Genomic DNA, 24,997 nt, shown 5'->3' on the forward strand with positions numbered 1-24,997 from the left:
AAGTCAGGTCATTCTCTATGCTGCTCAGATAACAGCTCAGAGAAGGTGCACATGGGAAAGCAGAGGCACCAGGCAGGGGTCTCCAGCAGTGCTGCTGCTGAGTGGTGCCCCGTCCAGGAGCTATCTTAAAGGTAGAGCTGCCAGGATGTGGAGATGGATGGGAGGGCGGTTATGAGAGAAGGGGAGGCATCAGGAATGACTGTGAGGCCCAAGCACTTGGAGGCACAGTTACAGGGATGGAAGAAGCAGGTCTGTGAAGGGAAACCAAGGGCTCAGTCTTGATTTTCATAAGAGATGCCAAAGGTCAGGCTGAGTGGGCAGCTGGATGTAAACATCTGGATTCGAGAGGTCCAGCCTAGGGATATAAGTTGGGAATCACCAATATATAGATGGTGTCAAAGCCACCAGGATGGGATTACCTAGGAAATTACTCTAGACATCTTTTTCAGTAAACAATATACAGTTGTGTGCCACATAACATTTCCGTCAATGAGGAAGTGCACATACGATGGTGGTCCCATAAGATTAGGACCATATGAGCTCCGTGAGAGGAGGGGTTTAGTCTGTGCTCAGGGCTGTTTTTCCAGTGCCTACAGTAGTGTCTGGCGTATAGCACACACAATATTTGGTGAATGAATGAAAGATGCCGAGCCTTAGGCAATTCTAAAGTATTTGAGCCTCAGAGGCCTACTGTGTAGTAGGCTATACCATCTGGTTTTGTGTAAGGACACTCTATGATGTTCACATAACGACAAAATGACCTAATGACGCATTTCTCAGAACATACCCCCATCGTTAAGATGCATGACTGTATTGTGTTTACCACGTGCCAACATGGTGCTAAGTCCTTTACAACTATTAGCTCACTTTATCTTCCTAACAACTCTGAGGTAAAGCTCTCTTATTATCCTCATGTTACTGGTGTGGACACTGAGGCACAGAGACTTTTAAGCATCTTGCTCAAGGCTTGTGGGAGAGAGAGGAGGGGAGATGTGACGAGAGGAGGCTCCAGGCCTGAGCTCTGGGTGCTCAGGGTGAGGAGCCAGGGAGATGAGAGGACCCAGCCGGAAAGCAGCAGCGGGCGAGGTGAGTGGAAACCCGGCAGCATGGGGTCCCTGATGCCAAGCCCAGCAGTGGTCCAGGAAGGGCGGGTAGAGGGACTGTGTCTGACGACACTGATGGGACGGGAGGTAGGAACTGAGAACTGGATGGAAAAAAGTGACATGTTTTCTTTCACTAACCTGGTTTTGAAATTAACTTCCTCCCATTTTGAATGCAGGCAAGAAATCTCAGTCATTCTCTCAACAGCTGAAACTGTCACCAAGAGAAGCCCCACATGTTTCCTTGTTGGTGTAGTAGTACTGTTTATGCTCGTCTCAGCTTCCAGATGACAGCAGTTCCCAGACCCACAGCTACACCTTGTTACTTATCATGTTAATAAAGTACCTGTGCTATGAAATCATGCATGTTTAAAATTCTGATCATTGTATTTCAATATAATAGTTTTCCCTATGTCATCCTACATATTTTATTTCGTGCATTTAAAATACTATTCTGAGAAGGGGTCCATGACACAAGAAAATGTTAAAGATCTCAAGCTCTTCTCAACATCAACCACGAGCGAGCAGCCAAAAGCCAGCGCAGGTAGGGGCACAGCACTCCTAACCTAGGGCACCAGGCTGGCACTTAACCCAGTGTTTAACAAACTGAGGAGCCACAGACACGTCCCGGTGACGGCAGCTGGGGTGGCTGAGGCCACAGAGGAAGGCAACTGAGATGCGTCTGCGCAGCCACCAGAATGTGTCCAGCCGAGGTCCCCAGAGGCCGACTGCTTCTTCTCACCACAGCGGTTTCACTTGAGGCGGCTCTGCTACCCTCCCCGCTCCTGCTCTCACTCCCCATCTGCGCTGCTCTGCCTTCATTGTGGAAACAACACAAAGTCCCCTTTACCCTACCTCTCCGTTATCTGGCCCTCCTGAAGCCACTGGGCAAAAGTGGAGGAATTAAAGGCAAAGTCAGCACTCCATGCTTCCAAAAAAATCAGTGAGAGACCCCAGCACAGAAGCCACAGCCTCATTAGTCCGGCTTTTTCCCACGTCATCCAGGTCCCACGTCAGCTGAATGGGGTCATACAGGAGATTTACCTCAGAGGGGAGTCAGGAGGTTCAGGGACCTGGTCATCAACTTAGACTCTCAATTTAATTTTAGATCAATAATGAAAAGGGTAAAGAGAAATCCCCTGGCTAAATTTCCTCAGAATTTGAATGTGAGGCAGAAAGTCTCTAATGAAAAATCATTGTGTGCACTTGCCGAGTCCATGGGAAAACATTCACCAATCGAAGCCATCACATTGAGGTCTAGAGGAATCAGAGAAGGCCTGGGTGCTGTTGTGAGCAGCCAGGAGACCATCTGGTCTACTCCCATCACTTTGTGGAGAAGGAAAGGAGTTGCAACGCGCGCAGAGTTCCCACAGCTAAGGGGAAATACAATTCCTCCAGGACAGACACAGGAGTTAAAGCACCTCCTTCCACTGCAAAATGCCTCCCGGGTTTGCACACTCTCCCGTCTGTGGCGGGACTGGTTGGGCTGGTTTGAAACCTGCCTGCACAGCCAGGGCCGCCGCCCGCCCACTCCTCCTGCCCGTCTCGTCTCACGACTTGCAGGCAAAACCCACTCCACCAAGCTCACCCTCTCATGGCATCAGGCAACCTTAACCCCGTTTCCTGGGGAAAGGGGAAGCTGATCGTGAATCTGGCCTCCAAGGCTCCAAGTGTCCAAGTCATTTTGTAGTGAGCATATTCTGCTGTCTTTGCTAGCAATGCATTACAGCATTCAAGCGCTGGAGCAGGTCGTGGCCGTCTCCTCCAACCTGCCACCCACCCCGACCTCTGCACCACCATTCTTCAGACACAGCCCTACTCAGATCCCCTGCAGTATGGGCACAACGGGCCAGACTTCACCAGTGTAACACATGGCCTCCCCTTTCTTAATCATTTCAACCACATCCAATTTCTAATACACTCAATCACTTTCAGCCTAATGGGTACAGTAAGTGCTGGGGTTTTTTTCTGACCTGAGAACGCAAAATGAGTCCATCCTCTTTAGTGCTCCCCTTTAAACCTTCTGGAGACTCACGTGGGCTACACTGAATCCTATTTTGCACACGGAGGATCCTGCTGCGTTACTGTTTCCATCGTTGTGAGTAGGTGGATATGGCAGAGAGAACTTTAGGTTTCCGGGTTCTGGTGCCAGGAGGAGTTGAGAGGGTGGAAAGTTCAAGTGCCTTCAAAGTGATTAAAATAAACAAGCAGACAACTGGTTCCTGGGCCCCTCCCACCTCCTACAGACAGCTTCATCTGGAGCGGCCACCACTCTCCCAGTTCCCAAACTTGAGGAGTGACCAGAATGGCAGTCCTCGCAGCTAACAGGGTTCACGCAGCCCCCATCTCGCACGCGACGCCTAATCGCCTCTGTCACCTGTGGGCTTCGGTGGGTCCCAAGCCATTTTCCAGGCTGACATCTGTCCACACCATCTCCTGTTTCAGTTCTCCGATCTCCGAGGCGATCGTGTCAATGAGCTGTTCAAAGACAAAAATAGTGTGACGTCAGCAAGTGGAAGAGGCGTGCCCAGAGCCGGGACACTCCAGTCCCTTCCACAGCACAGAGAGGACCACCTTTTTTTTTTTTTAAGTCCTGGCTCTGTGAATTTCCTCTCCCCAGACGAAAAAATAAGAGAGGGAGCAGCTTCTTCATAGAAAGAGGAAGAACTTAGGTTTCGGTATCGCCCTAAGAAAAAGAATATGACACCCAGTTTGGTTACTCAACATGAATACAAAGAGAAATAAACAAATCCTGGTGAAACCAGGCCTCAACATTCATATCATCAAGGGAAAACTCAAGAGGAATTCCCTGGATTAACATTTATACAATCGTGGTTACAGAAATAAGCATATTTTAAAGACATATACAGCTTGCAAATCAATTTTCAATGGCATTGTACTTATTTCTCAACTTATTTTCTGTGTTTTTTTTTTTTTTTGATGAGAAAAGACTTAGGGAAAGGGGAAGAGAGCCGGCGGCGTGGGGCCGGGAGTGGGTGCTTGGGCGGGCGGGGCAGCCACCGGGAATGGAGGGGGAAACGTGCTGTCTTCTTGCAGAAGGCTGGTGTGGTCTCATATCCCCCACTCACACCTGGGAAGAGGCTCCATCTGACCCTGAAGGCTGGTCTAAATGCTTGAGCCCACCTATCCACTCATTCAACAGAATCTTTCCTGGTGCTAACCAGGCACTGTACACAGAGCAGCTGTTCTCAAAGTGTGGCATTGCTCGCTAATTTTTTTTAGAAGTAGTTATTTCTCATATAAATGTCATGTCAATATGTATTAGATTATTGTTTTAATAAACATTAAAAAAATTTTTTCATTCATTTTCTGATACAGCCAATGTCTGTAGATAGAATCCACATGAACACACGCTCTTTAGGGTCCTCCATAATTTTTAATAGTGTAAAGGAATCCTGGGACTAAAAACTTTGAGAATCACTCGTAGCTAAAGACAAATGTTTCTAGCATGTCAAGCAGCGTTTATCCCAGTCAGACTCTGGGAGAAACTTCATCTGAGCATATAGGTTGTTCTAAAATGTTCACCCCATCTATTCATTCATTAATTCTACAAACCTTTTTGGCACCCACTTCATGCCAGGCACCACAAATATAGAGTAAGGCTGACAATCTTCACAGAGACGGTATTCTGGTGGGGCACAGACCCCAGCACAGAGCACTGAGAAGTTCTAGAATGAAAAGAGAAGTGAGTGATTCTGTAGGGACTACTCTCACCATGGTGGGATGGCCAGGACAGGTCTTTGCGGAAGTGATGGAGCCCCTGAATGACAAGGGAGTCATGAAACAATCAAGGGAAGAGCCATCTACACGGAGAAAGTCCCAGAGGCTGCGGAGTCATATGGAAGGAGAAGCAGTCAGGGACCGGAGCTCATCGGCATTCTAGATGGCAGTATCCTTGGGTTTGAGGTTTCTAAACTAAGAACCATCAGAGGGCTTTAAGTAGGGGAACGACATTTTACTTGTTTTATCTTCTAAAAAGATCACTTTGTCTCCTCATTAGAGATGGTTTGTAAGGGCAAGAGGAGGAGCAGCAAGACCACTTAGGAGGCAACTGCAGGGGTCCAGGTAAGAGATGATGGCGGCTTGGACCAAGGTGGTAGCAGTGGAATTAGAAAAAAGTGGGGAGGGGCCCTCCCCGTGGCGTAGTGGTTAAGTTCGTGTGCTCTGCTTTGGTGGCCCACAGTTCCCGGGTTCAGATCCTGGTCGCGAACCTGTGCACCACTAATCAAGCCATGCTATGGCAGGCATCCCACATATATTGAAAAAATAGAGGACTATGGGCATAGATGTTAGCTCAGGGATAATTTTCCTCAAAAAAATAAAAAAGAAAAGAAATAAATAAGGGATGAAATCCAGAACCAGTTTGACATAGAAATTGATAGAAGTTGATGGATGGAATGTGGGGGTGGTGGGAAGAGAGGAATAAGGGACACCCCCTAAGTTCTGGGCTTGAGCAATCAGACAGATGGCAGTGCCCTTGATTGATATGGGAAAGGATTAGGCTTGAGGGCGAAACTGAGTTGGACATTGGGTAGGTTAAGTTTTATTTGAGTCGCTTATTGGCCATCAATTAAATTGAAGTGGCTTTTGACATTGAAGATGGAGATATTTATACATTTGGAGGTCACTGGCATATGTGTTAGTATTCCCAAATCCTGTGACAGGCAGAGATTATCTAAGGGACGAGTGTAGATAGAGAAGCAAATAGCAAATAGCTATTAGCCTACAAACAGCTCTGCACCTCTCAATACTCAGAGGTCAGATGGGAGGCCAGCCAGGTCCTGCATGCTTGATCCTTCCCCTTTGTGTGTGACTAGGGTGCGGGTAGTAGGTAGAGCTTCTAGAAGCACTGGGGCCTTGGAAGAGAAAATGATCAGGAGATCTCCTTTTACATACGTCCTAGCGGCAAAAATTAAAAACTCCTACAATGCCAAATATTCCAGGATGTGGGAAAACAGGAATCCCCACATGATGCTGGAGGAGTATTGTTCATAGACCACTGCGGAGAGCAATTCACAATATCTTGTAGAGTTGAAGATACACAGACGTCCTAGATATGCACTCTAGAGAAACTCTTGCACATGGGTGTAAGGAGACCTTTAAAAGAATATTTGCTGCACCGCTATTTGGAAGAAAACCAAATTATAAGCACCTAAATGTCTATCAATTGGAGAATGGCTAAGAATGGAATATTACACAGCAGTTAAAATTAACGAGTCAGAGTTATATGCATCAATACACATACAAACACAAAAGGTCAAAAAGCTTTCATAAAAGGAAAAAAAAAGGAAGAAAAGTTGAAAAGGGTTACATTCAGCATATGAAGTTTAAAACCATGCACAATTGTACTATTTAGTGCTGGTAGATACACACACAGATATGAAGACCACTCCAATATGCAATAGGATGGTTACAGTCCTAATCAAGGACAGTGGCTACCTCTAGAGGAGAAATGGACAGAGGTGTTCACAGGTCAAGAGACTCAACCACCTGTGAGATTTTCTTTCTTTTTTTTTTTGTGAGGAAGATTAGCCCTGAGCTAACTACTGCCAATCCTCCTCTTTTTGCTGAGGAAAACTGGCCCTGAGCTCACATCCATGCCCATCTTCCTCTATTTTATATGTGGCATGCCTGTCACAGCATGGCTTACCAGGCGGTGCCATGTCCGCACCCGGGATCTGAACTGGGGAACCCCAGGCCTCCGAGAAGCGGAACGTGCGAACTTAACCACTGCACCACCGGCCGGCCCAAGATTTTATTTCTTGAAATGAAATAGCAAAATGATAAGATTTGACAGAGATAGTGATGCGTGTTTTAGTGTCACGTGTGATTTTCTGTCTGTTTAAAATACTTCATAATATCAAAATTGTTAGGAAAATAAGAAAAAGGGTGGATGTGTATGAGAACAGAAGGAGATGGAGGGACTGAGAAGGTGGGAGCAAGTGGGGTGAGCCGGGGGAGGCTGAGTGTCTGTGAGAAGCCCTGCCACTCTGGGCTGGTGTCCCCTCCCATCTGGGCCATGGCTATGGTCCCGGATGGAAGAGCCACATACAGCCCACAAGGGAGCAGAGAGCCCTGTCTGACGGAGGAACAGAGACAGCCTCAGGCAAACCTAGGAGAAAAGATTCCCATCCTCAGCAGGAAAATGGGTCACTAGACACATCCACCCTCTCCAACCGCAGTCACCTCATGGCCACCATATTCATCTGAAGATAAAAATCCCAAATGACCTTCTCTAGGAGAGGCAGCTGATGCTCTCCGGCCAGCTGCTTCCTCCAGACCCTGCTTGTGCTGACACCTTTGGGTGCATTTCCAGACCTCCATGTTCCACCCTAGCCTCCTTTTCTGTTCCCAGCCAAACACTAAGAAACTACAAAGTGTGGGTCCTACTCAGCAGCATTCAGACGGCAAACTACCGATAAACCCACTCATCCGTAATGCAGAAGGGAGGTGCAGTGACCCCAGGACACAAAGGTGGATGAGGACAGAGGCTGCACCTGGCTGGACAGCTATGGCACCCTTCGCTGCTGGAGGAGGGATTTTTCAGCCCCTTCTTTCTCTCCCCACACTCCATCCTTCCCAAACTCATCCAACTGACAGCAGAGAGGGATTTACCCGACAAGTGGACCAAAGGTCAGTGTTCCAGAGCCTCTCCGAATGGTCTGTTTATATACCCACCAGGCCCCTCCGCCAGCAAGAGTCATCCCCAAACGTCTGCTCCGCTCTGAGGTCTTCCCAGATGTCACTGACTGGATGTGAGGGGTTTCCCACATTGTCCTCAGACACATTTGTGTTTGTTTGTTTTTAATTCTTGTAGATGTTTGGTCTCATCCCTTATGCTTCTACGTTCTTCCAAATTTCATTCTTTGAGGGCAAACAGAGATAACTTACCACCTCCCAAGGGGACCAGCTTTTTTTTTTTTTTTTAAAGATTTTATTTTTTTCCTTTTTCTCCCCGAAGCCCCTCAGTACACAGTTGTATATTCTTCGTTGTGGGTCCTTCTAGTTGTGGCATGCGGGACGCTGCCTCAGCGTGGTCTGATGAGCAGTGCCATGTCCACGCCCAGGATTCGAACCAACGAAACACTGGGCCGCCTGCAGCGGAGCGTGCGAACTTAACCACTCAGCCACGGGGCCAGCCCCCCAAGGGGACCAGTTTTAACCTAAGCTTTCCCATGTTAAAGCCAACAGCAGTTTCAACCTAAGTCCTTCATCAAAATTGGTGCTGCTAACTGAAGTTTCTCCAAATCCGCTTACACAACCCAACACTCCAGCACATCCCTGTCCCTCTTCAGAATTCCTACAAGGACGGGAAGGGGCTGCTTAAGCATCTGCCAAGCTGGCAAGCAAGCATTCCTGTTCATACCTTGGCTGCCCAGCATGTGTGTGGACCCCCGGGAAGGTGGTGACAGAGCCAAGCAGCTGCTACTCAGTGCGATCACAGGGAGATGGGATGCCAGGTTCCAGAGCACTAAGTTGGTGAGACAGTGGTTCTTATACCAAAAACACAGCATCTGTGTTCTCACCAGAAAACTCCAGTGACTAAGGCCTCGAGCCGAGAGACAGTCATCAGCATGTACAGGGCAGAGCAGAGCCAGTCCCGGTAAAGCCTGGGCGTTGCCTGTGTTTACCCCCCAAGGGAAACAGAGGGGAGGTATGCTTGCCTTCCAAAGCAGGGAGAGAGCGGTCTGCTGGCAGGACAGGAACTGCTGTGGCCGCCATAGTGGGAAGAGGCCAGAGCAGGGGTGCCTGGGGACCACCACAACAGGGGAGAGGAAGGCAGGCCAGGGGTTGGGTCCCTGGGTCTCCTTCATTGTACTCTGAAACCCAGTGCCTTGGGGCTGGCCTGGTGGTGTAGCAGTTAAGTTCACACACTCTGCTTCAGAGGCCCAGGGTTCGCAGGTTTGGATCTCAGACTCAGACTTAGCACTGCTCGTCAAGCTGCACTGTGGTGGCATCCCAGGTAAAATAGAGGAAGATTGGCACAGATGTTAGCTCAGGCCAATCTTCCTCAAGCAAAAAAAGGAGGAAGATTGGCAACAGCTGTTAGCTCAGGGCCAATCATCCTCACCAAAAAAAAAAGAAGAAGAAAAGAAAAGAAAGAAACCCAAAGCCCTAGGGTCCCTAACCTGGCAGTATTCATGCATAACAAAGTGTTCACCTGGGTGATTTCCATGCCAACTGGCACCCAGCCAAGGACTAGAGAATTTGGAAGCCCCAGGTTCTTTCCCGCCATTTGAGGTCATACCCCAGGCTAGACCTGGACACGGCTGGGCCTGCCGCACTCCAGTCTGGGGCAGGAGTCTGCAAAGATCTGTACCATTATGTAATCATTCTGGGTAATTTCCCTGGAGGCCGGAGCCTCATCTGAGGGACCTCACTTCGAGCAGCAGCCTTGTACGGATCAGAGGCAGGCCAGCTCGCAGGACTAGCTGATAGTTTGGCAGCACGGAGTAGAGGTGAGCACATCAGCTTTGGGCTTGGAAGACCTGCCGTCAAATCCTGTCTCAGTCCCCTGTTGGCTGAGTCCTGAATCCATCATTGCACACTCTTCCTTGGACCCCTGCAGCTAAGACGATGCTATGGGGAGAAGGGTGTTGGAAGATTAAAAAGGACAATGGGATTAAAACACTTGGCAACAGGCACTTGCGTGTCCCCGAATTCTCTTCCTATTTAAATTCTCTCTTTCTATTAACGGTGATTGTTGCTGTGAAGCGGAGAGCCAATAAAGCTAAAAGACACTTAAAACAGATTCATACACCTTCCAGCCTGCAAGGAGACCATGTCATCACCAGCAGCAGACCTGGATCTACAAAGACCAGTGTTTGTAGAGTCCAATCTTTCTTCTGCCTGTCTGCCCAGAGGTCCCCAATCTTGGACACCAATTTTCCCCAGCTGAGGACAGAAGTCATTTATGCAATCCCTGCTTGCACAGGAGGCTGGAGTGAGGAAAACAAGAGTGACTCCAAATCTTGTTTTCTCTTTTTAAGGTTAGATAAAGGGAGAAAAATTCTCTTGAAGGTCAAGTAAAAATAAAACAAGAAAGTGCATATAGAGCAAGTTCTGATACAGTGCTCCTCGAATTCCAAGTCTAACTCAGGAATGTTATCAGCGGTTTGAAAAGGGATGAGTTGCTGATACGATGAAGACTTGAAACCTAGGGTGTGGGAAATGTTAAGTGCTTGGCTCCCAGCTGTGGAATTTCTATTCTCCAAGTACAGCAACTTGGCCCTGGGGTGTGATGGTCCTTTACAATCCCATCCACTCTGTGGGATTAGACCTATCTCCAGGTCATGAAAAACCACATGACCCAAACAATTCCTCCTCCTGTCTGTTTCCGCTGAGCTGGAGAAGCATTATGGTCTGATGGGCACATTCATGTTGGAGTTTTTCTAAAGTAGTCTAGAAAATAATGGGCTGCTTATAAACTTTCAAATGATTTTGCTCCCAGGAATTGTCACCATGGAAACAAAAAAGTAATGAAGACTTCTTCCCTTCATTTGTAGAGGAGTGTTTGGGAAGGATGCTGAAGCAGCTCAGAGCCTTGCCCTTTTGTTTTGTTTTTAAACTGTGTGTGTTACATCTCCCAAGTGTGGTTGCATTTATATTTTTGAAATTTAATTACAATTAGAAACATAATACATGAATACATTCCCAGTGAAAAACATATATTATTGTAGTTAAAGCTAATCTCTTTTTGCCCATCACTCAGAATCCCACCTACTCAGAGGTAACCACTATCATCAGTTTTGCATGTACCATTCTTGAATGTCATCGCTTTTTCCACCTGATGGAATCATACTGGCGGACTGTCCTGTAGCTTGCTTACTTCACCCAGTGAAATGTTGTGGGATTTACCCACACTGACACATGAAGCCCTAGTTCATTCATTTTACGTGGGAATGGTTTCCACCATAAGGATATACCACATGGCGATGTACCACATATCCATTCGATTTTGATAGACGCTTAGGTTGTTTCCAATGTTTTGAGGTCACAAGCAGTACTGCGATGCACAGCCTTGCGTACCGTGTGAAAGCCGAGGGAAAACGCAGGCCTCCGTGCGTGGGGAGGTTATGAGCTGGTGCCACGTTGCCCTCCAGGGGACTGAGTCCATCTCCTCTGCCTCCACCGTCTTAGAAAGCATCCATCTCACTGGCCAGCGTTTGCTATTTCCAAACTTTTAAGCTTTGGCCAATCTGATGAGTACAGTGGCTTCTTACTGTCTTCCTGAGCTTTGCTCAGATTATATTTTTGTTGTCTACTTGTATTTCTTTCTCTGAAGGATTGCCTGTTCAGCTATCTGTGGCTCATTTTAGGGTTTCTTGATTTTTCTTAAGCTGCATAAGTTATGGACATGAATCCATTGTCTCAAATATTTAAAAGATTTTCTCTCAAACTGCTTTTCTATATGAGAGAAATTTAAAATTTCCTTAGGCTTTTAATGTTAATAGAATCAGAAGTTCATTATGACTCTTGATTACTGACCTTGGTCTAGGAAGACATTCCTTATCTTGAAGTAATAGTCTCCTCTATTTTTTGCTAAGACATATACAGTTTTGCTTATTTACAAAGAATGTATTTATTTGTTTGTAGGCCTTTCATTCATCTGGAATTTAATTTTGAGTGGGGCGTGAAGTCAGGACGAGGAGGTGAGGAATGACTATAATATGGTCAGAGCCAGGTTCCCCAAGCCCCTAAACTCTGGGATGCTGTATCTGCCCCCAGGTCCCTTCTGCAGGCCAAGGAGTGTGCCCAGAGGGCTGCCTTTTTCAAATGTGCCCCAAGGCTGGGGGTGGCCCATGAGGCTTGAGGTAGAACTCTGTCCTTGATCTCTCATTCCAGAGGAAAGCAAATGAGCTCAACAGTATTTATGCAAATGTCCACCTCAGCCCTGCTGATTCAAAATGTCCTCTTAATCACAATCAGAACCCTCCTGTTTACCAAAACAACATTCACCATCTTCAAAAAAATACCACACGCCTCCAACACACTTCCATAGAGTAAAAGGTAATAACCAGCCCACCCCCACCCATCCTCTGAGTTCAGGGAATGAATGGTTCAACCTGAGTAACTTTCTGTTTTTAGTTCAAAGTAGTAAATAGCAGTATTTAGAGGAAACAAACGCAAGTGAATAATTTAATATTTAAAAGCAGAATTTTGGCTAAATGCCTGGCTTGGAATTCCTCTGGCTGTGCTGCTTCAAGCAGCATGTCCTTGAGTAAATAATTTGACCCCTTAAATGTCCTTGTCCGTGAACTGAGGCTATGCTGAGGCGGGCTTCTCAGGGCTGTTTAAGAGTTCACTGAGGTGATGCAGGTAAAGTCTGCAGCAGATGTATTTGCTGGAGGGGAGAAGGCTCGGCAACTTACACCACCCACAGATGACAGAAAAATGAGAGGCCTGGTTTACAGGGTGCTCTACGTGTGGAGTGGGATGAAGGTAGCAGGATGTGTTGGCTATTTGTATCTGTTGGGGGACACGGGTCCTTGTGCAATGCCCATTAGGGAGACCTCCACATGCTATGTCCCCAAAGCCACTTCAGTTCCACACGGCTTGTTAGGGGCCTGACAAGCATGGATGTACCTACAACAGAGAGAAGTATTTGAAATTAGGGGAGCCCCAGGAAATTCAGGACCTGATGCCCCTTGTGTGCTGTTGGTACCTCCTGGGGAATCTCACTGAGAGACCAAGAATCTAGAGCTTTTAGCCTCTTGGCCCTTCCACAAATCTGACAATCCGGCAAAAATCAGGCTGCGTTTGATGACCTCCCTTGAGACTAGTGCTTCCACTGGAGGGGACCCCTAATGCCTCCTGCGAGTAGTCAGGAGAAGGGAACCTGGCCCCTCACAGCCAGCCCCGAGTCCCTTGTCAGAGGATGGCTTTCGGACAGCCGGCACCTGCTTTGTCTGGCGCACAGAGACCTAGAAGGACCCTGAGAGTCAGTTCTCCACCAGTGACTCTGAGGTATAAATACTCCGGCTCCCCCACCTGTGCTTGACACCACTCTGAGGTGAGAGCTACACTGTCCCCAAGCTCCCAGTAAGATGGAGCCGTGTCTGACCTCCTTCTCTGCCCCACTCCACTATGGATTTCTCTTGGGAGCACTTCCTGATAAGCCACTTTCATGAAAATCTTTAGCTCTGGGACTATTTCTGAGGAAGCTGATCCAAGATGCCCCCTAACCTTCCGCTCAGCCCCCTCTTTCACCATTTGAGGTTGATGGTTCTGCCTGTGGGTTATTCCTGGAGCCAGAGGCTCTCCCAAATGGCCCCAACCTGGGTGTAAAACCCACTGAGCAGCAACGCTGTCTTTTTGCTCACCGCTGTATCCTCTGAGCTCAGGAGAGTCCCTGGCATACATGAGTCCTTGAATGAACGCGCGCTCTTCCCTCTTCCGCCTTCTTCTTTGTAACTTCCCTGTTCATTTCCTTCTAGACCGGGGGTAAATCAGGACGTGGAGCGGGTAGAGCTCCACCTAGTCCATTGGAACCTCAGCTGGACATGAAGGGGAAGCAGCTGACATTGTGAGCCCACTAACAAGGTACTGCTCAAGATTTTTAAATTATTCACCACCAAACACAGCAACATGGTTGGTTGCACATCCAGAATGCAGCGGCTCTCCTCTGATCCCGGTTACGTTCTTACTGAGTGGAAGCCGTTGGCTTTAAACACAGTCCCCCAGTGACTAAACTGTAAAACACTTCTACCAACATGTAAGAGACTCAGCTTGGTCCTACCTGGCCAGACACTTGACACCAAATATGGGCAGGCTGGGAGAGGCTGGGAGGATCATGCTGACACAGGTGCTGCCGAGTCAGTGTGACTTCTGGAGGCCCAGCCCAGACTTGTTTTTCTTTTTTTTTTTAAACTATATTTGAAATGACCCTGCAGAGCCAACACTCTGATATAAGTTTCAATTTAGCATCTCCTTGGCAAAAAATAAAAACAATTTTTAAAGATACATATAGTGTCTGTAGTTCAATATAAGAAATATGGAAGCAGCTTGCGTGGTATATCTTGAAACAATCATTCTGCTGAGGTCCTGATCTACTTTGTCAGTTGTCTGGGGCCAGTATTCTGTTAGAGTCTTCAATGACCTCAGAGTCATAGATGTCACCATATCACTGCTATGGCTTTTGAGTTTTAAGGTTAAGTAAGAAGCCAAATGAGAGCAGCACCATGAAGAATGAAGTTCTTTCTAAGAGTTGGCACTGGTGTTTTCTACAGCCCTGGTTGGTTTTAGCATTTGTGGTTTAAGTTTGATCGTGCATTTTTTCTTTATATTTTTAAGAAATGTTTATAGAGTACTTATTAAGCATCAGGCTCTGGGTCTACAATAGGGAAGAAAACAAAAACACAATATGCTCCATCAAATTTAAGATGCTATCAATTCTAAGACACATATTTTATATGACATCGAGGGAAAAAGACGAGCTGCCACTTACAATTGTAGCACATCATTGACTATAGTATACAAACGATTTCAGAGACAATAAATTTCGAAAATCAGTCCATCTTAGAATTGAAATCTGCTCATCTATGTCTTCGTGGAGCTTAAGTTGAAGAGGCCTGAGGTTGTGCTGGTCAATTGTTAGGGGCTGGTTTCGCTGTCTTGTTTGTGACAAACATGCTTATGTGGGGACGAGCAGCCCGGAATTTACAAAATCGGGGCTGCCGAGATGACCAGCCGGCATCCAGCCTCCTGGGCTGCACCTGGAGCTCTCTGCAGATGAGACAGGAAGACAGACTCCTCTCGGGAGGTGTTCCACCACGACAGCCGCTGGAAACCTGGCAAAAGCAGGTTCCTGCACAGGGAGCAGGCACCTCTGCCCCAGGTCCCTGGGAAACTGGAAGCCAGGAGCCCATCTGCATGAAATGAGAGCTAAAACCTGAATGCGGTGCCCTTCAGCCTTCAAGCCTTCAGAGGAAACCCAGAGGAAACTTCAGAGGAAACGCTGGCCAATGCAGCATGGGTAGGTTCACCACTAAGATCAACCTTGTCCACCCACAGATCGGTTCGGCCATAAAATGTTGCTCCTACAGTTGAGAAAACTATGCAAAGCTTGAAGCAAAAAAAGTTCCCTTTCAAAGTCATGGTTGGGCACTAACAAGCCTATCTAAGGATCACCTGGGATGTCATTTTGTTTGACTCTTTTTTTTCTTTAAGGCCCAGATTCTGTAAAGTCAGATGCAGACATTCTGGAAGATTGATAGATTGCAAATGATACTTGTTTGGTAGAAAAGATAACCCCATAAGTTTTGGTTTTATTGCCCTGTATGTCTTTAGCCAGTTTTATATTAGGTTGAACTATATGAAATTGCAGTGTTAGAAGGTCAAAAAATTGTTGAATATCCACAATATCAAGCTTGTATCTAACCTTGCGCAGTTAGATACACAAAGCCAGCTACCAGCAGATATTAAAGCTGGTTCAAACCTGGATTCCTTCGTCCACTATTTATTTACTAGTCTCTGCCATCTGTGATCGGCTCTAACATCCTGTTGATCTTCTCCTTAAGGAGCTACATCAATCTTTGACACTCACTATGTATTTGCATGAGAATTATGTTTTTCACCTTTTGAAAATTATCCCTGAAGATTAGGGCTGTCCATTCTAAGAGACTTGACGACTGTGGGTCCTTGGCCTTGTATATGTGTGTGTGGAGGAGGGGTGCTTACCCTCTCTGGACTTCAGGTTCCTCAAACGTTAAATAGATCAATGAATTCCTAACGCCTCTTTTGGCTTGAACTCTTGGTGATTGCCAGCTGTCCTTCCTTGCCTTTCCGGAATGTGGTGGCGTGAATGTTGTAGTCACATTCACTTCCCTTTTACCACCTCCAGCTTCCTACTGAACAGCTGTCTTCACTGGACTTTCTACAAGCATTGGAGGAGAAATACTGACTCACCCTTTCTGGAAGTCAACTGAAGTACATATCAATAATTTAAGTATGCAACTATTAAATCGAGCATTTCTAATTCTAGGAATTGACCCAAAGAAATAATCATATATATATATATATATATATAAAAGAATGTTCTTGGCAGCTTCATTTATAATAATCAACAATGGAAAAAGGACTAAATGTCTAATGACAGTGGGCTCATTAAGGTGTGGTATAACAATGGACTGGAATACTATGCAGCCACTAAAATGGTGACTCAGTTATGTGTTTATTGATATGTACAATATATGTCAATATATCAATATAGTGATGTTAAGTGGGAAAAAGTTGCAAAACAGTATCTATTCTCTGAGCCAATTTATATAATACATTTATATATGGATTTATGTAATGTAATAGAATTGCAGACAGAGCAAAATTCTGGATGCATCAGCATCAAGACACTCACAGGGCTCATTTCCAGGTGAGACAATTAGAGGTGGTACAATGTAGGTGATATTCTCTTTCTTTCTTACATTTTTTTATTCTTCTGCAATAAGCATATTTTTTTCATAGAAAAAATAACTGGGGCTGGCCTGGTGGCATGGTGGTTAAGTTCCTGTGCTCCACTTCCACGGCCTGGGGTTTGCCAGTTTGGACCCTGGGCATGGACCTAGCACCGTTTGTCAAGCCATGCTGAGGTGGCATCCCTCATAGAATAACTAGAAGGATCAACAACCAGAATATACAACTGCGTACTGGGGCTTTGGTGAGAAAAAAAAAAACGAAGATTGGCAACAGATGTTAGCTGAGAGCCAATCTTCCTCACCAGAAAACCCCAATTATTTTTATTTTGGGAAAAATAGAAGTAAAAGAATAATTCAGTAAGTGGAATTCATATAGAACCTGGAGTTCACAGCATAGCAGTTAGATATGTTTTCTTCAGAGCCCCTGGGTTTGGCAATACAATACTCTGTAAATAACTGCTTAAATTTGCCAAATGGAAGTGCCAGCAATATATCACTTGGTTGGTGCAGGCCTTGATAAAACAAAGGAAATAAGATGTTCTGCCAATTCCCATGGCCGAGCTATTGAATTCCATGCCAGGGGATGATTTCAATAAGGAATCTGAAATAGTTACATATAAGGAAGTTTTCTCTTTTCTTCTAGTTATAAAAATAGAGTAAACTCCCAGCTATAGTTTTTCTGTGTCCCACTGCTTCTGCTCAACCCACTCCAAACGCCTACTAATTTCAAATGCACTGAGAGAGCTGGGGTATGAGTTAAAGTAGTATTTCCTCAAATGTTTTGCACCCAACACTAGCAGTATAGGATGTGAAAAGCATGACTTCAAAAAAGGGTTACTGCCCTAATAACATTGGAAACATCCAATGACTTAAACATTCGATTAAACAAGGTCACTGTGGACCCCTCAGAACCTTTGAAGATGCTGACGTGCCGTGTGGGTCTCCAGGCAGAGACTGGGGTGTGCAGGATTCCGCAGACCTTCTGCCCTCAGGACTCTCCGTTGATGACCGTTCCAGGGAGCAACGTTCTGCAGAAACCCTTAAAGAAATGCTGACTTAGGGGATGCTGACACGGCCCCTGGGGATAGTAACTGCTGCATTTGGAATTTCAGTTTTAATTAAAAACAACAAACAAACAGAAATGAACGGGGAGATTCAAAGGGAAAGGACTTGGAGAAGAGGTAGGAACCTACAACTTGCAACATTAAAATGAAAATTTTGAAACAGACCATTAAGAATTTTTTTTTCTGTAAATTGAGTATGTATGACAACGTCCTCTGAGCACATATGTTTAGTTTAGGGAAGGAAGAAGGCAGAGGGATTCTGAGAAGGGAATTTGGATTTTAAGAAAATGCACAGTCTGGTCATTCTCAGTCTTATGAAGATGATTAGTAATGCTGAGGGGATGAATCACCCAGGTTCTGAAACTTACTAAAATGCAAAGAGTTGGTTCCTCATCAGGAACCGAGGCTTTGATGCAGAACTCGGCTGAGGCACCAAGGCTCGACATTTCAGAGAGGATACGTGTAGCAGGTATTGGTAGTGGCCTGACCGTAACCGTCGGAGGTCACTGCTCCCTTACGCAGTGATGGCTTCCTACCGCAAACACCCGGCAGTCTCTGCCCAAGGTTCGCGGATGCTCCCGCTGGCTGAGCTCAGAGCAGGATGGGACTTGATGCATAAACACCCAGCATTCTCACCCCCTTGCAGGGACAACTCTGATAGTCCCTGACACTCCCCTCCCAGAGGTCCCCAGCAAGACTGAGCCCCAGCGGCTACCTTCCCTTCTCTGTCTCACTTCCCTACTCCCCTACCTGAGCTTCCTGTGATCACCTTCCAAAGAGAAGAGACCACCAGCATTCACATCCTTTCTCTCTCTGAATCTGCTGCTGGGGAACCTGACAATGTTTTTCTTTTCACAGTAAATTCAGAGCGAGACTTCTCAGGCTATCTCCTCCACCATAAGCAGCCAGGTGCCTTCACCACCCTCAGAGACTTTCTCCCTCCTAGTGTTCCCAGGTAATGGGTAGGTATACAGGGGTGCCTCAGACTATTCTTGCAACACTGCTTTGGTTTAGGTTATATGACCAGAATTGGGCCCAGTGTTCCATTGCTAGCTTGGCCTCGTCTCTCCTCCACACAGACAAAATAACTTTGATGAAGAGGTTTGCAACCCTCTTTTTAGCATTAAGAACAATAATGAGGTCTGAGGACTAGAGGACAAGACCCTAAGAACAAGACCAATGCTTTAGATGTAGGTATATCCAGCATCTTGTCCAGCTGGTCGCGTAGCAGGTGCCAAATATATACTGGCTGCATCAACTCTTGCAGTTGTTTTCTTAATACTTCAACTCACTAATTTAATTCAGCTGCCCAGCTGCACACATGACAGCAGCAACTGTTCAGTGCAAATTCCCAAAGAAAAGTTCTTTTGACGGCGGGAAAGTACATACTGCATTAGGAGACCAGAGATGTCAACGCATAGCGTGGGTAGATGGCAGACTTGGAATGCAAGTCCTTGTCAACTCACATTTATTGGAGACCAGCTACTTTTAGGGTACTGGGATTAATGGACGTGAAAAGAGGTATGGACATCGGCCCTATGCCAAGAAAGGCTTACAATGTGACTGGGAAAGCAAGACAGAGAAAAATAACAAGAAACATGTGTCTGGTGAGTGGTCACAGACGGTAGTACCACTGACAACTTTAATTTGCTTGATCTAACTCACTTAATAGCTCAGGAAAGCCCTTCTGATCACTGAATAGATGGCAGTTATTAAAGCCATTTGCCTCTCTCAGCCAGCAAACATTGGGGGTCGGGGGGGACACTCAGGTTTAACTTCAGTCCCAGCACACACCCACCAATATACAGGACACGTGCCTTGTGGGCAATGTGCCCCGAATCAGAGAAGTTTTCCTAGTCTGATTCAGGGCAAGAGAACTAAGAACACAGTCTTTAAAAACAGAATCCAACCCACGTTCATAGCAGCATTACTCACAATAGCTAAAAGGGGGAAGCAACCCAAATGTCCCTCAACAGATGACTGGATAAACAAAACCTAAAATCTACACAGAGCAAAATATTATTCTGCCTTAAAGAGGAAGGAAATTCTGAGAGATGCTACACTATGGATGAACCTTGTGGACATTATGCTAAATGGAATGATCCAGGCACAAAAAGACAAATAGTGCATGATTCCATGTATATGAGGCACCTGGCATTAGTCAAACTCACAGAAACAGAAAGTAGAATGGTGGTTGCCAGGGGCTAGGGGAAGAGGAGAACGGGAAGTTATGGTTTAATGACTACAGACTTTGTTTCGGATGATGAAAAAGTTCTGGAAATGGATGGTGGTGGCGGCTGCACAACAGTGTGAAGGTACTTAATGCCACAGTGTTTAAACTGGTAAATTTCATGTTATTTCTGTTTTACCACAATTAAAAAAATAAAACCAGAATCCGTAAAAGTCAGAAAACAGGGTATCAGAGTTTTGTGTTTTGTTTTGTTTTTTAGAGATAAATGCTGGGGAGACCATCTTTTGAGGAAATAATCTACAATGTCCCAGCCCCAGACTCCCCTAAAAAGGTAAGGTCATCGGAAGCAAAGCCCAAAAGGGCCCGAAATGTGAAGAGGAGGAAGCTCTCAGCAGCGCTTTCGCTGACCCTGTCCGTAGGGGCTGAGGGCCAGCCCTGGGCCGGCCCGCTCAGATGGGGCCTCTTGATGCTGAGAACAAGATGCAGCCTCCTCTGTTTCCTGATGATATCGAACACTCAGGATGGAGAAGAAGGGCCTGCTGTTCACACACAAGATGATCAGGAATGACCATCCCAGCAAAGGATGCCAGGAACCTTTCTAATGCTGACAAGCCACCTGGAATCAGGTGACAACGCTGAGATGCCCCAGGAGGGAAGACCTGGCCTAACAATATGAGCACTGACCTGGAGTGGGGGACCTGAGGTCAGGTCTACAGCTAGAGAGCTGGGTGGAACCCCACACGTCTTCCTTTTGTGTCTATGAGCAATGCCTGGCAGCTCCTGCTCTGTTTTGGGCTGGCAGCATCTCGGTTCAGATGAGAAACTTGTCTAGGGCCACGTGACTTTTGTCTGGGTCCAGTTGATGGGTGGCTGAGCAAGACTGCTGGAGTTAAAGCTGGAGTTTTAGAATCTGCTTTTAACGTTCAGCTTAATTTAATCATCAAAACACATTGAGGGGAGACTGAAATGGTGCAAGGGGCCACAGGAATCTGCAGGGCAAGGAAGTTAAAGCCGAATTAAAAGGGCTTCCCACAGCTCCTTTGATCAAAACCAGTCACCTCATGTTGCCTGGTCCCCATGTGCTGGGCTCATGTCCTAAGAATCGTCTATTGTGATAACCAAGGGATTGATGTTTTTGACAGCTTACACAGGCACCATTTAGAACCAGGACTAGCTATGCTGATTTTGTGAAACTCATCAAGCTGGAAACTGATGTGAGCACATTCTGTATGTATGTTACACTTCAGCAAAAAGTTAAACACGGAATAAAATAAAATGAATAAAACAGTGCCATTTGGAGACTAAAGAATCATGACATCTAAATGCATGACTGAGCCTGGGTTGAATCCAGGATGAGGGAAAAAGAAAGTGTAAGGACTTAACTGGGGCAATTACCAAATGTTGAAGACAGCTGTGGGCTAGAGAGTGTTGTATCAACGTTGAAGGTCTTGGTTTTGATCTTTTACTCTAATTATGTACGAGAATGTCCCTGTTCCTAGGAAATACACACTGAAGGATTTAAATGGGCGTGATGTCTCCACTGTATCCTCAAATGGTTCAGAAAAGATATTACATATGAAACTATAGAGAGACATTTATATATTTATGGGATATTTACATATACAATTGTTTGTGTGTGTGTGTAGAAAGAGAGAGCGATCGGGCAAATGGTGCAAAATGTAAACAACTGGTGAATCTGGAACCAGGGTAATGATTATCTAGGAGTCCCTTATACTATTCTTGCAAGTTTTAAGGAAATTTGAAATTATATAGTACATATATACGAAATCATATAGTACATACATACATGGAAGGATATAACACAAGGAATCTCTTTGGCTATTCTTGCAACTCTTCTGTAAATTTGCAATGAAATCCATAAAAACCACCATCCCTCTCCCCTGAGGGGGAAAAAGTTCAAACAATGTACTCAAGGATGAAAACCAGGGAACAAGTTCCCTAATTTCTCCCAACACATCTCCAAAGCTCACTTTGTACATTGTTATTGTGGGAAATCTCTCCTTTGGAAAAGTTCTGCCACTCTGTTCCTTGTCCTCAGAATCTGCATCGATGTGCCCCTGGAGCACAAGCCAGAGGAAGCGTGGGTGAGGGGGCCACACTTCTTGCGGCACAAGGCTGCTGGGCTCCCAGGCCTGGCCATGCTGCAGCCCCTGTGCATGCAGAGCACACTCAGCCGAGTCCCTTCACTAAGGCTCCTGATTAGTGCCCCGGGGGGAGCCAATGCTCAGTGGCCACCAGGCAGCCCACCTCAGGCTCCTGCTGGCTGTGGGACCTGTAAGCGGAGACTATAATCTCCCTGAGCCTCATTTCCTCATCTGTAAAATGGCGATGAGAACTTGGTGGGAGGACTGAAGGGAACTAGTGTAAGGAAGGTGCCTGGCACATCCATGCACATTAGAGCTTAACCCACATCAGCCCACGCCAGTGGTGGGGGCTGCTGAGCAGTGCTGGGTTGCCAATACACAGGAGCACACCATGCACCAGAATGCTCATCCCTGATGGCCTCACCCAGTACCTGGCTGTCAAACATTTCCAGAAAGGAGACAAGTTTTAATTTCATCAAATAGTTAACTTTTGTGTCACTTAGGAAAATAAAAATTTTTATTTTTAATTACGTATAAATGGTGATGAGTCAAAATTTTTCAGTATTTGGGAAACTCTAAAGGCATTTAATGTGGTCTTGGGGGTAGGCAGGAAAAGACTGTGGGTGAGTGGCAGGGGTGAGAAAGTGAGGGGGGGTCCAGGGGCAGATTATAAAGCGGGCTGCTCTGGGACAGGCCTATTTGTTTTCTGTTCCTCAGGAGATTACTAGCAAAACTTGAGAGCAGGCATAGTGCTCCCTGTGTGTATTTTTCCCATCACTCATGCCCTAAGTCCAGCTCCTTCAAATAGTAGGTTTTCAACAAATGACCACAAATCTCTCTGAATGGAAGGGAACGCGGGGCACTGACTTCTTCCACCCGGAAGTAATTTCTGCCTCTCCGGTTTGATCTTGAAAAGCTTTAAACTTTTAAATTTGAAGCCTCAGTCATAAGTAATGTCTTTGGGTTACAGGAATTGTTCTCAACACTCATTCACTTGCATGCTGGGTTATTCTAGTTACCAGAGGGTTATTTTTCCCCCTCCTTTTGATGTCCAAAATCGGTCTCAAGTTCTCACGTACAGAACATAACATACTGCTTGTTGGATAAGTCTTGTCAGGTCTTGAAGCGACAGCGCTATGGATGTGATGGGTGGAGAGCGGATGGAAGCGGTCCTGACTTGGGGGAAGTCTCAGGAAGTCCAGGTCACACATCACAGGAAAGGTACAGAAATACTCTGTGTTAGCCAGCTTCAGCCAGCAGTAGCTACCACTTAACGAGAGGCTTTCTCTGCAGCAAGTACCATCCATCGTGTCACTAATCTTCACATCGTCCTGGTATGACAGGTCAGGGACTTTTAATGATCCCATTTTGCAGAGGAGGAAACTGAGGCTCTGGGAGTTTTCCATGTCAAGTAGCTGGTGATGGCTGCAACAGGGATGGCAGCTGGGTTCTCAGACTTGCACCAATGTCTCCCCAGGCAGGGTGCCCCTCTCTTTGATGCAGTAAAAGGAATATTGGGCTTTTACATTTGAAAGGTTGCTGTGTGCATCCCTGGAAAGCCACTGTTAGCTGTCCCCAGGATGAACTTACCAGCTTTACCTCAGACCCTGGAGCTCTCCCCGAACTCACCCACCCTCCTCTCTGAGCTCAGCCTCCCGGCATCTCTGTGGCCTCTTTGGCTCCTGGATGCTTCCTTCTCTCTGATGATAAGTGGAGCTTATCTTGGTGTCCAGCAGAAAGCTTGACCGGAAGCCAAGACTAACTGCTGGCACGGAAGTTTTCCTGGTGAGGGCCCAGGACAACTCCCAGCTGCCTTATCTGGAGCTGCCTCTCACCTCGTTAGGGACGCACCCTGCCCAAGGAAGTCTGACAGTCAGTCCAACATGTATGTCGTATATCAGAGGTCCCTGGACACATGTAGCTATGTTTTACCCACCTTGCCTCACACGGGCTTGTCCTGCGTTTTATGGCTAAAATAATTTCAATGTTTAAACATAAAGGATATTTCATGCAAAACTTAGGAGATTTACATAAAAACCCAATTCAAATTTAGAAATTAAAAGGTTTCTTTGTTATTAGTGCCATTGAGTTGATTCTGACTCCTAGTGACCCTGCGTATAGCAGAGCAGAAGGCTGCCCGGTCTTTTTGCGCCATCCTTCTGGCACCATATCAGACAACGAGCCACTGCCATTCATAGGGTTTTCACAGCGAATTTACTGGAAGTGGGTGGCTAGGTCCTTCTTGCTAGTCTGTCTCAGTCTGGAAGCTCCACTGAAACCTGTCCACCACGGGCGACCCTGCTGGTATTTGGAATACCGGTAGCTTTCGGCATCACAGTATCATGCAGCCACCACAGTATGACAACCGACAGATGAGTGGTGTGGTACCCTAACCAGAAAGACACCTGAGCTGTGGTGGTGAGAGAGCCGAATCTTAACCACCAGGTCAATCAGCAGGGCTGGCTTCTTGAAAATTACAAACACTGGGCTGTCGCGGTGATGTGTCTTTAGATGGGACATCTGCTCTCCAGTTTTGCTACAGTCCCCACCATTTCCTGTTGTTCCCCAATACCGAAGCCAAATGTCAGTTGCCATTTATCAACTTTCACCTGAGTTGGCTTTACTGGTTTACATTATCCACCTGGCCCCGTAGGCATCTGAGGTTGAGACCTCTGGTGTATTCATTCTAGCTATTTCTGACAACCTGTATGAGGCAGGTAGTGTGGCTGAGGAAGGAGAATGGGCCCTGCCCTCGGAGACCTCTTTCTTACTGGCCCTGGCACGTGTTTGTCCATTTGTAAACTGGAGACGTTGCTACCCATACTCAAGATCGCCCTTGAGAATTCAGTGACAAAATGCAATTATCTCCCAAGTCAGCAGTCAGCAAACTTTTTCTGCAGAGGGCCAGAGAGTAAATATTTTAGGCTTTGCGTGCAATAGTCTCTGTAGCAACGCAGCTCTGCAGCCGCGGGGCAGAAGCAGCCGTAGACAATACATAAATGAGCAGGCGTGGCCGTGTCCCAATTACAAAAGCAGGCGCCCCGGACTAGGCATGCTGAGGGCAGTTGCTGACTTTGTCCTAGGCGACTGCCTCCTTCCCTCGGCT

General features: G+C 46.3%; 1 protein-coding gene across 15 annotated transcripts in view; it reads right to left on the reverse strand.

Moving 5' to 3' along the window:
• The window catches only part of RIN2 (Ras and Rab interactor 2), a 216,871-nt gene that overhangs the window by 58,048 nt on the left and 133,826 nt on the right, over positions 1–24,997 (reverse strand). For 13 of the 15 annotated variants that reach the window (XM_023626031.2, XM_023626030.2, XM_023626036.2 and 10 more), the window contains one exon: positions 3,478–3,578. In XM_023626031.2, the coding sequence (XP_023481799.1) occupies positions 3,478–3,578 (101 nt within the window). Of the gene's footprint in view, positions 1–3,073; positions 3,243–3,477; positions 3,579–24,997 lie in introns of those variants that run through there. The other 2 variants (XM_023626040.2, XM_023626039.2) reach the window with 2 other exon arrangements.

Source organism: Equus caballus, chromosome 22 (assembly GCF_041296265.1).
Source record: "Equus caballus isolate H_3958 breed thoroughbred chromosome 22, TB-T2T, whole genome shotgun sequence".
Lineage (NCBI taxonomy): Eukaryota > Metazoa > Chordata > Mammalia > Perissodactyla > Equidae > Equus > Equus caballus.